This window comes from Seriola aureovittata, chromosome 8, assembly GCF_021018895.1.
Source record: "Seriola aureovittata isolate HTS-2021-v1 ecotype China chromosome 8, ASM2101889v1, whole genome shotgun sequence".
Lineage (NCBI taxonomy): Eukaryota > Metazoa > Chordata > Actinopteri > Carangiformes > Carangidae > Seriola > Seriola aureovittata.
The window spans coordinates 10,126,627-10,139,206 of NC_079371.1; the positions used below are offsets into that span (position 1 = coordinate 10,126,627).

The 12,580-nt window shown below is 39.9% G+C and overlaps 1 protein-coding gene across 5 annotated transcripts in view; it reads left to right on the forward strand.

Moving 5' to 3' along the window:
• si:dkey-237h12.3 (teneurin-3) overlaps positions 1-12,580 on the forward strand; it is a 179,167-nt gene that overhangs the window by 160,169 nt on the left and 6,418 nt on the right. For all 5 annotated transcript variants that reach the window (XM_056382542.1, XM_056382545.1, XM_056382544.1 and 2 more), the window contains 6 exons: positions 2,691-2,923; positions 4,606-4,760; positions 8,012-8,895; positions 10,082-10,257; positions 10,674-10,909; positions 11,705-12,001. In XM_056382542.1, coding sequence (XP_056238517.1) covers positions 2,691-2,923; positions 4,606-4,760; positions 8,012-8,895; positions 10,082-10,257; positions 10,674-10,909; positions 11,705-12,001 — 1,981 coding nt within the window. The remainder of the gene's footprint in view (positions 1-2,690; positions 2,924-4,605; positions 4,761-8,011; positions 8,896-10,081; positions 10,258-10,673; positions 10,910-11,704; positions 12,002-12,580) is intronic.

Below are 12,580 nucleotides of genomic sequence, written 5' to 3' on the forward strand. Positions count from 1 at the left end.
ATCAAGGTAATGCCTCTGGTGTGACAAAAAGATGATGTGATGTAGATGCTCCTGTTGTATGAATTTAAAATCAACACCATTTAGCCTGATGTGTCTGCCGAAAGCCCCCCCCCCCCTTTTTTTTTTTTTTTTTTACTGCAGAATACATTGGCTCCTCTCTCCATCTGCAAGGGCAGTATCGTTTTGATCGCTGTCTGTGTCTGAGAATTTTATTGTAATGCTAGAAAGCTTCAGAAAATAAATAAAGCCATAAATAAAGCCATCCAGTGCAATGAAGTGCAATGAAGTGCACTGTTTGGTGACGATTTGTCGTCAGTGACCAGAATAAACTTTGTTTAGATTGTCTCCCTAAGGTCTTTGCATGTCTGCTGATGTAGCATAGCCGACCACAACAGTGCAGGTCACTGTCAGTCCATTGGCTTATATTGACTCTTGGTTTGTTTGTGTGAATCCCGACAACAACAGATCTTTTTTTGTTTGTTTGTTTGCCCTTGTTTGCCCTGTTTGGCTCCCAGACCAAAGGAAACAAACTAGAGGCATGAACATTACCATACTAATTTGGGACTAAAAGATAGCATACTCTTGATGCATGTTTGAAAAAAAACAAAAGAAAAAAAAAACTTTGAAGGCTAAAAGATGCTTCTCCTGGATACAGATGAACAAACACAGAAGTTGTTCAGCGACCTTCAAATGGCTGTTTCCTTTGTACTCAACTTGTGTGACATATATAGGTTTTACCCACGACTCTTAGGTTGACAGAGATGTTGAAGTGTATCTTCATGGAAGCTTAATTTTAGCTGGAGAGACATGGCTACGGGGTTTGACTGTGTGCTGATTGTCCACTAATGAGGTCTCAAACTTTTTACGAGCTACCACGGGAAGCCAGTGAAGGGAGCGGAGACACAGAGTGACATGTGAAAGCCTGAGCACGTTGATGTGAAGGCTGCTGGATTCTGGATCAGTCGGAGGCTTCTGATTGCCTGCAAATGCCAGCAATTAGGACACTGTGGTAGTCTAATCAAGGGATGACTAGCATCTGGACCACAAGCCAGTCACCACCTGATCAGCTGGTCAAAATGGCAGTTGTCAAATTTTTGTTGAGACTGCCAAAGAGCTGCCAATAAGGTAATTTTTGTGGCCATAGTCTGGGGTGCTCTTTTGTACCGAAAAGGTTAATAAAATATTAGATACAAGACCACAAAGCCTTAAAACTAGCCATAAAACATAGTATGCACCGTACTTAACATCAAAAGCTTCACCAAGGTATTATTTATTGCAGGATTGTTTTATAAGACTGCATAATGTCATACAGGTGTTTCATTTATTGTGTCCACCCCCTGCAGGTTGACTGTAAAAGAAAGGGTTACTCTTGTACGGCTGGCTGAATTCTTTCGAGGAACTTGATAGCAGCCACCTATTTTGGGCATTTACTTTGACTCATAAAAGCTGTCAAGTTTTACGACTCCATCTTCATCATTTTACAAAGATGTTTCATTGCCACATTTATTTTGCCATCACATTATCCCACTTCCAAAGCCAACCAGTATTGACTCAGGTACCATTAAGCTGGAGTATAACCAGAGAAGCCATGTTTACGACTGCTCTGTAAAGCAAGCTATTTCTCATGTTAACTGCCGCTGTTTTGAGCTCTTTAATGACACTTGAGCAACTGCTATGTATTAACTTTGCCCTAAGAGAAAAGGTTATTTCAATAGCTTCTCAGTGTTTTGAATTTGTTTAAAAGTGAAAATCATTTAATTGGCTTTCTTCAAATTGAAGGATCAGTCAATCGTGTGTTGTAAAATGAAATATTTCAAAATAGGTTCATTAGGATTTATTATGAGACTGTAAAAAGCAGAACCAGATGCAATGTCATTAGTTGTTGCACTTTGTTAACATAAGCCAGTCACTTCTGTAATTTGCAAAGGCTTCTCCCCACAGGGGAGTGATGATAACTGAAATGACCTGGCACACAAGTTGTCATTTCTGCTTTGCAGTGGTATCCTGTTAAATTCAGTTTGACTTCCATCCTTTCAACCTTCTCTGTCTTCTACTTGTTCTTTCTCTCAAAGGCTCTGCCCTTTTTCTCCTGCTGTGGAAATTTTCTTCAGTTTTTAACATTAAAAATAGACATTATTTCCTTCCTCGGTTCATCATAAGGTTATTTTAAGCTGCAATTGGACTGGAAAAAAAAAAACGCTACAGAAAATTCTAAATGACAGCTTAATACGATGAAAATACCCTGATTGAACATTGGCATTAATTTACTCTTGACTCTTAAGATGCGATTAAAATACAATGACGTGACTCTAGAGAAGGTTCTTTAATTACATAACACTTAAAAAAAAATTATGCAAGATTGATATTGATCTGTAAATAAATACTGCTGTGCACATTCCCTTGAATATTGTGAATCTGAGAGTATTTTCTAAAAAAATACTTAAATGCATACTGAACACAATGTTAGCTGAAGGGAGAGATATAATGGAATCTACTCTTGATAATAATCTTAAAGGTTTTATTCAGAGGGAAGAAAAATTTCATCAGGAGTCATTCAGGTTTTACACATTTTGTGTTTGGTGTTTTTTGAGAGAGTTTTGGACTGTTTGGCTGTACTGTAATGGCATGTAAAGAAAAATCCTCTGTGTCTATAATGACAACATATAACTGAGTTATTGTCTTGAATACAGCAACAACCCTGCACACCGGTATTACCTGACAACTCACCCAGTAACTGGCCAGCTGTATGTGTCAGACACAAATTCCCGGAGAATCTACCGACCGAAAATCTTAACCGGGACCAAGGATCTGCAGTCGAACACAGAGGTGGTGGCAGGAACTGGTGAACACTGTCTGCCCTTTGATGAGAACCACTGTGGGGACGGAGGCAAAGCTCCAGAGGCGTCTCTCACTGGACCCAAAGGTATCGTTTGAAACTGATAGGGTTGAAGTCAAATGGAGGGGCGGAACACAGTGATGATTTTGTCACCCAGGATCAGCCACTGTTAGATTTAAATTCATGTGTGCATTGGGCTCTGTGCCTTTGAATGATTTGATTGATTTCAATGTAATGATTGATGACTGATTTAAATGTACAAATTTTTGTTGGGGTTCATATTTTGTAAGTAAGAAAAAGTAAGTAGGACTGTCCGCTAAGTAAAAAACATGCTGCTGCTGCCTAACAAAAGGTTACTGTTTTAACCTCCAGAAATATAATGCATAATTCATTTGACATGATTGGATATTCCTGTAAATATCATTTAAGATTTAAAATTTTATTTATTCTTCAAACTTTTTTTCTCAAACAACTATTGGGAAAGTGAAGTCTAAAGTGACAGCCATCCATGTGTCGATAGCCTCAATGCACAACCTGTTCCTCCACATTCAAATGGCGCATGACCATTTTCTGCTTGGATTGCTCACTCTTCCACAAAATCTTCTGGATGAAAAGGCTAAGATGAATTGTTTTGCGCTAGTTGTTGCCGGCTCTAAATGCCAACTGCAACAGCTCAGCTTCAGCTGGGTGATAGAGGCTTGAGTGAAGGCAATCTGAGGGAGCGACTCTTAATGATTGAGTGGGTGGAAGCCGAGACCAGGGAAGAAACAGCAGATGGCTCCTTTTTCTTTTTTTTCTTTTTTTCCTGCTCTCAGACATTTGGTGAACTCTGCTCAAATGTGACACTTTTCATCTGTCTGAGAATCTCAGACTGTCAAATAGCCAGCTCCCAAGGATTCACCGTGGGCTCCCTTGGCTCATCAATGTTTTAGCAGAAAGCAATCTTGTGCAGACCTAGCCACAGGTCAAACCAAACCACTCACCTTCCATAGAGGCTTTTAAAGACTTCATTGAAAAAGAAACCATACTCTGGAGGTAAAACTGAACTTAATGCTGATTCAGAACATTTTAAATCCTCCACAAACTAAAGCACAGTCTTCCACTATACATACATGTTTCTGAGACCAGCGTCTCTCAGTCTTTAGAATTACAGCCAAAGCCACAGCATGTTAAAACCAATGTGGAAAATGAAAAATAGCCTCACTGCATGTAACTCCATACTGGATTTGCTGCACCTTACAACTCTGAGCTGACACTCAATCACTGAGACAATTTAGTCCACAGTTATCACCATGGCAACTGTCTGTCTTTCACCCCTTTCATCTAAAATTGGCCGAAGCTGTCATTTCCGCTCCCTCGCTCATTCATTTCTCAAATGGTGTGCAGATTGTTGATGATTGCCGCTGTCAAAAAATGTCCCAAACGCACCACTCATTGACACCCCCACCTCACAAGGTCCCTTTTTAGAGAGGAGGTTTACAAGACATGGCAAGTGCATATATATACGGTATGAATACAGCCTTTCCCACTTCTGCCTAAGAAATTATTTAATACCAGAAAAGCAGCCCGTGAATTATTGATGGGTGTGCTTTTTGCAGTGACCTGAATAATGGGAAGGCAAGCTTGACACATGTATCCATCGTGTTCCGTCCACTGAGTCATGCAAGCAGAGATGCCGCATATCTACCATGTTGCCCTGTTATCACAGCTTTTTTTTTTTTTTCTGTCTCTTCTTTTCTTCTTTTTCCCCCCTTATGTGATGTCAACAGGCATCACCGTGGACAAGAATGGGCTGATTTATTTTGTTGATGGCACCACGATCCGAAAGGTGGATCAGAACGGCATCATCTCCACTTTCCTTGGTTCCAATGACCTGACATCGGCCCGCCCTCTGACCTGTGACAACAGCATGGACATCAATCAGGTGACTTATACACACATTGCCTGTATGCCCACACAGAGCATGTCACAGCGCCACCTTGTGGCCCCACCCCTCTGACCCTCTTTCAGTTTGCTCACCCATGACTCAGCTCTGATATGCAGTGTTACATAACTGAATATATATTACATATAGAGTATATCTCTTTTTTCATAAATGATCATCTTTTCGGGGGAAACTGGTTTCTGAGTGAGACATGCGGGTGCATTTTTTTAGAATTTACCTTCCTTCACTGAACTTGGTAAAAGAGCTTTTTAGCATGCTGCTCCCGCTGCTTAGAAACCTCTGCAATTAAATTTAAAATTGCAAAAACTGGTCTCTTTCTGGGAATCTAAATCATTGCAGCAGAAACTGTGTGCTCTCTCTTCTGGCTCCTATTTGGGAGAATATTAGAACAGGGATGTTTTAGTATAATTCATTCCTTGTTTGATAGCATTAGATCATTCTTACTTATTTATATTGACTGTTTTAGATTGCCCTAAGGTTTTTTTTTAAGTACCTCCTTAGTTTGTTTCAAGGATGTGATCTTAATGGCATTTTCATTCCTGGTTTTATAATCCCATTTTAGTTTAATTCTGATCTTGTGAGAGATATTGTGTTATCTGCTTTATGTTTTTAAGTCTGTAACATTGTTATTGCTTTCTGTCCAGACAAGGACATTTTTATCTCTAAGATTCCCTGGTTAAATAAGTGTTAAATAAAATATTGGCATTTAACTGACAGATCTTATCCAGAGAAACTTACAGTGACATTAGTGGAATAAGCTCCAATTCCTAGAACAGCAATAAAATTGGTATAAGATGCTTGGTGTAGAAACAACAGTGACAAAGAAAATGCTTTCTGTTTCTTTTTTTTTCTTTTTTTATTTGCTCTCAACTCTCAGCAACAGTAGAGCATTTTCTCTGAAAGTACTGGTGGAAAATATGTGCTAGGAGGAGGCTGATTTAGGCAGGAAGTGGAGACATGAAGTGTTTATTGAAAAGATGAGTTTTCAGGTCACGGTAGAGGATATGGAGGGAAGAATAATTACTCATTTTGGGGGGCTTGTTTTGATGTGGCTGAAGCTGAATTAGTGTTTAGCGTTCAACTGAAAATTCTCAGTATTGAGGACACTTAGACCAGACATGATAATAAAGCAGCACTCGGTAGCCAGTTTGCCGCACATAAAACACTTTCTTCTGCAGCACCTGACGACAGCCGCCTTTGTCCAACAAAATTTACCCTCTACCTGTAAATGAGGTGACATAAAAACGGCGCCCTGCCCTTGCGCTATAGGTTATATTATTGCAATAGAGGTGACATTTCTTCCAAAGTAGAAGTGAAGCTTCCTGTGCTTAAGCATGAATATCTCTCTTCACTTCTTTCCCTCAGAGTTTTCAGATCTGACTTAAGATGAATAATGAAGAAAAATAAAGTCCAAAAAAGGTTTTTAATCATGTGATAATGGAACCTTTTGCAAGCTTTTGTCTGGGTCCCGTTTCTGAGTGAATGTAAAAAGGTTGATTTTTAAGTGTATTGACCCTTGAGAATGAGATTGGTTCTCCCACGTCTTACACGTGTGCACCTGACATAACAGTATTTAGTTTTTTTTCTTTTGGTTTGTTTTTTAACCAACCAATTTACATTTTAATTAGATTTCTAATGTTCTAATGCAGATCAGCTTACAAAAAGAAATAGTACAAACAAAGCACTTAGTAGATAGGAAGGACTGCAACAGTCAAAACCAGTGACCCTGACAGCAGATATCAAAAATTCTTGTGTCCTTTTGAGAGAGATTAGATAACAATGGAAATGCATTAAACGAAAAAAGAGCCAGGGAGAAAATTAAAGGGTGTTTTTGGCAACATGAGAACATTTTAAATGTAAACAGACGAGAAAGCAATCTGTGTTTGTGTTAGTACGCGCATGTGGGTGGTGAACATGAAGGGAGGAGAACATGAGAGAACATGAAGACAAAGGATTAAGCTTGTCACTTTTTGCTAATTAACCAAGTCATTTGGTTTGAGCCAATAAAGACATGGTTTTGGCGAGACTGTATGATCCTCAGGCATCCAAGCTACAGAAATGGCTCAGTGCAGTTTAACTAGTGGCAGCCTTAAAGGCTGAGTGTTTTATTATTAATCACCCTGTGGAAAAGTACGATTCAGGAGCATTTTTTACAGTTTTAATCATACAGTTGTGTATTTGAGGGCCATTTTGTGCTGTTTGAAAATAAGCTTTTTTACCCACTGACATATTTCTGACGAATAGACTATAATAGTTGACAAAGCTTAACTTATTTTTTTTCCAAGATGTGTTTAATGTTGCTATCAAATTTTGACCTGTGAAATATCTTTTATTTAATTTTGATTTAATTTGATGTACTTAATCGACCCTCCTCCCCCCTCCCCATAGGGAGCTTCTCTCTCAGGTTGCAGCATCAGTTAGTACAGCACAAATGGAGCGGGAAGGTGTGAAGTGCATGCTCAAGGTTATTTTGTAGCTATACTATAGTCACACTGGGGAAAAAAAGCCTTGATACTACATTTAGTTTGAAATCTCTGTCGCAGCATGTTAAAAGTTCAATGTTTAGGAGGGAGAGAGGGCATGATGGGAAACAATTTCAACAGTCAGAAATATCCTGTTATATAAATTTTGCTTTAAATTCACATATCAGCAACGCCAAAACAATGTGAGGATAAGACATTATCTAATAACCCAAAGGTTCTATCATCACATTATTTAGTTTTCCTTCCGGGCCGTTGAAATTATACATCCTAAGTTTGATAAACTAGCATAATGGAAAGAGAGACTACACTGCTACTAAAATGTCATGTTTGATTCCTGCACCAGCCAGTGTCTTAATCATCAACCAGATAGATTAGGTTTCACCCGTTGAGAAAGATAAAAGTAATCTTCTATGAGGAAAGGCTGAGGCTGGAGGAACTGAGGGTAGCTTGAAAGAGCAGGACGTTGCCTGTGCGCAATTATAATGGAGATGTATTCATGCCTTTTTGAATTCGATAAGTTGTGCTACAACATTGCTACATTTTTGTTGATCTTACAACCATGCAAGTTTGAGATGTACTTTTTTGCTTACTGCATTTTATTAATCTGAAAAAGAATAAGAATTTAATGAAATCAATATTAGGTCAGGATTACTTTGAGTAAGCAGCAATTACATTTTATTTCAATTTGTGTAATAATGTTGTAATACTGTGTTGTGAGAGTAATCTGTTATTTTCCCTGTGTTTCAGGTGATTTTGGAGTGGCCCACAGACCTAGCAATTAGCCCCATGGACAACTCACTCTATGTCCTGGACAACAATATAGTGCTACGCATCACAGAGAACGGTCAAGTGAGCATCGCAGCTGGCCGACCTATCCACTGCCCACTGGCTGGACTGGAGCGCGGAGTGGCAGGTGGTCAGAGGGCGCAGTTAACCCCTCTAGAATCTGCTGTTTCCATCTCCGTATCTTTCCACGGTGCCATTTACATAGCGGAGACAGATGAGCGAAAGATGAGCAGGATCCGGAAGGTTTCTGTGGATGGAGAGATAACGCATTTGGCGGGAGCTCCCTCTGACTGCGATTGCAAGAATGATGCCAACTGTGACTGTTACCAGACAGGGGACGGCTATGCCAAAGATGCAAGGCTCAATGCTCCATCTTCTTTAGTGGCAGCTCCAGATGGAACACTCTACGTGGCAGACCTGGGCAACATCCGCATCCGGGCCATCTATAGAAACGGGCCAACTTTGACTTCCAGTGCCAGTACGTATGAGGTGGCTTCCCCTGATGCCCAGGAGCTGTATGTGTTTGACAGCAACGGCACCCACCAACACACTGCAAGCCTCCTCACCGGAGACTTAAAATATACTTTCAGCTACAGCACAGAGAATGACATCACGGCTGTTACCGACAGCAGCGGCAACACCTTGAGGATACGCAGAGATCCTAACCGCATGCCGGTGCGCGTCGTCGCCCCTGACAACCAGGTGATTTGGCTGACTATGGGCACCAATGGCAGATTAAAAACTCTTACAGCGCAGGGCCAGGAGCTGGTGCTTCTTACCTACCATGGTAACAACGGCCTGCTGGCCACAAAGACATCAGAGATTGGCTGGACAACTTTCTATGAGTAAGTATAATGGAGACCGGCAAGATCATTCTGCGGAATCTTTATCACTTGCCAAAGTCTGTTTGATTTAGGTTGCAATTCAATTTAGGCCTCCTACATCTGGAAACTGCACATGCTACAAATGAAACAGACTTTGTACTCTGCATACTAATACAAATTATGGAAACAAATTCACTTTGCAGATAATGTTATGTTTGGGAATTTAAAAAAAGGTATTACCTGCTTCTCACAGACGAGGAGGCAGTATTAACAGCCTTGCAGTTGAAGAATTTATTAAACTTTTGTTTGAGCTTGTTACCTGCTAAAAAACTGGATTTGACACTAATATTTATATTGGTTTTTATTTGTAAACTAAAACCTCAAGCTTTGAGGTACAAAGACTAAATGGTTTGCTATCTGTGTGTACTTGCATGGACATAACCCTGTGTGTGTTCTGTCTAGTCTCACAGATAAGTGCAAGTTTACTCTATAATTGGTAACTGCACTTACCTGCAAACTGCTTTAGGGTGCACATTTAAATGAAACCTAATTATAACATTTGTCTCAGATCTCTAAAAAGCCTAGTTATACTTAAATAACTCAATATCCATAAAGTATGCTACTTTTTTTCTTATTGTTTTTTACTTGACTAAACTATGTGTATTGTGGTCAATAGCGTGTTGTGTTGACATGCATACATTTGAAAAAAAGTGAAGTTGAACAAAATGACCAACTAGTCACCTGGACTCTGTATCATAGTGACGCTTTATTTTGGTAGTATGGCATGTCAGTGATTGAATTTTTCTCCTTTGTGTAATTCACTGTCACGTCACATTACACCATGAATGATATCCTCACTATAAGTAAAAACACAAAAAAAAAAACCAACAAAGCATTCAGTTGAGATTATAATGAAACATCAATCATCCAAATAATTGAATTCATTACAAGCCTGTGGTTTTTATATAAAACTGATAGCTGAAGAGATGTCAGTCTCCCATTTTCAAATATTTGGATTGTGCGTCGGGTTGATACAGACACCCATTCGCTTCTGCTCCCAAGAAAGAAAATGTGACATTTTAATTACAATAAAGTTGACGGGTCTTACACAACAAGTATAAAAGAGCTGATAATTGAATACACAGTGGCGCTGAGATCCCTCATACATATCAATGCTTTGTCATTTGATGTTCTTTCTGTCACGCAGCTATGACAGTGAAGGACGGCTAATGAATGTGACGTTCCCCACTGGAATGGTGAATAACTTGTACACAGACATATACAGCGCTTTGACGGTGGACATTGAGAGCTCCATGACAGAGGAGGAAATCAGCATCACCACGAATACCTCAACCATTCGTGCCTTCTACACTCTGGCTCAGGGTGAGGCCACGCCACACATCTTCCCGACTCAGGCAGCTATTATGTGAACAGTTATTTGTCATTGTTTCTGGGGTTACCGGGGCAATGTTGAGTAAGCTTAAGTCGTGTATCATTACAGCTCACAGGGTCTGACGGACAACAGTGTAAATGATTACTCTCTCAGTGTGTGGGTTTGGGTGTCAGGGAGACACATCAACCTTGTGTCTGAATGGTTTCCACTTTCCGCCAGAGCCAGATGGTCCAGTTATTTCAGCACATGATGTTCATTCTTTTGATATGAAAATTGTCTAATTTAAAATACTATGAAAGTACACACAACCAATAATTACTTCAGGAAACTATCAACATTCATTTCAGTGTGTAATTACCTATTCTTCTGTTCTAAGTAGTAGTTTTTGTTCACTTTTTGTTTACAGACCAATGTAGAAGTAGCTATCAGGTTGGCTTTGACAACTCGCTGAGGATTACCTATGCCAACGGGATGGACACCCACTACCAGACAGAGCCCCACATCCTGGCAGGCGCTGCCAACCCAACTGTAGCCAGACGCAACATGAGCTTGCCAGGGGAGAGTGGGCAGAACTTGGTTGAGTGGCGCTTCCGCAAAGAACAAGCCAGAGGGAAAGTTATCGTGTTTGGACGCAAGCTTAGGGTATGTTTGATTTTTTTTTTTTTTCTTCCTCTTTATGCACATGCAAATGATCATCGACACAAAAGTGGATATTTCCTGGGCCCTTGCTTAGCTCAGGGGTAAATAGAGCATGGCCGTGACAATTTTAGGGCTAGGGAATCAATAACCAGCCCAGGTTACTCATGCTGATAATCAGTCAAACTGACCAACAAATGACATGATACTTTATTTCTGTGGCTGTGTCACTGTCCTTTTTATAACCTTGCAAAAAAATATTTATGCAATTCTTTCTTTCCATAAAAATTTATGAGTGACATCAACATTTAGTTCTGTATATTAGAGGGTTATCAATATTCCAGTATTGTACATAAGCCCAACTCTTATTTCTCCTTCTTTGAATCCGACTCTCAGATTTATGATTTACAGGACTTCATGAACTGAACTTGGGCGGTTACTTTGCCTCACAGTAATTTTCATCTCCACGAAATTTAGGAGGTTGTGATTTAAGTGTACCTGAACAATCGCCAGAGTGTCTCTCAGTTTAATGAGCCTCGTGAAGGGGGTGTTAATCTCTGTGACTAGTGAAAATCTCTGTGAATAGTTTTAGGAGCCTGCCAGACAAAGAACAGTGATATCAATACCAAGAATATGTTCTTTATATTGTACTATTGTGTAATTTATGTGCATGGATTGTGTTGACTATTATTTTTTAAATGTTATCAAATAGCAACATATTATTATAAGTAGTAAGAGTAGTGAGCATAGTTGTCTTTTTTTTTTTTTTGTCTTACACCTTAAATCAAATCCTTCCCACAGGTGAATGGGCGGAACATTCTCTCTGTCGATTATGATCGCACCCTGAGGACAGAGAAGATTTATGATGACCACAGGAAGTTCCTCTTAAAGATTATATACGACACAGCAGGCCACCCGGTGCTCTGGGTGCCCAGCAGTAAGCTACTGCCGGTTAATGTGAGCCGCACAAGCAGCGGGCAAATCAGTGCCTTGCAGAGAGGTCCCACCACTGAGAGACTCGAGTATGATAGCCAGGGCCGCCTGGTTTCCAGGGTGTTTGCTGATGGGAAGATATGGAGTTACACCTACCTAGAGCAGGTGAGAAAAAAAAATGACCAGGGGAGGCAATATATAAGATATATTGTACTGCAGGCTAGTCATTATCGCTACAGGGTGAATCAAGACCCTGACATGTAGCAGAGGTCACCCTGAAGACACTTATTTTGCCATAATCACCAGCTCCATTGACACAATTCTGCTTATTACAGAGGTACTTGGCAAACATAGTAATCATTTTACACCAACTGCAGATTTATGAGCATCATTCACAAGCCTTAGATATAAAAGAAATTTAGTACATCTGCCTCCACAGAAACATGAAGCTTCTATGCAGGAGCTACACATCACTCTATTCAGTAAACAAGAACAGACCTTTTTCACAGGAGACACTTGCACACATCATAGCAGGAAAAGAGCAGGTGTTTTTAACAACATAATAATGCCTGCCTTCCACTTAGAAAGTCCTATTATCGTGTGCATTGTGGCTCAATGGAATAGCTGAGACATTTAACACAAGTGAGTCATTGTTAATGTTATTAATTACAACTGTGCCTTTACTGATATGACAAGTCAAAACTCTCTGCTGTGAAAAAAGGTCTATTCTAGGGCAACCAGAGG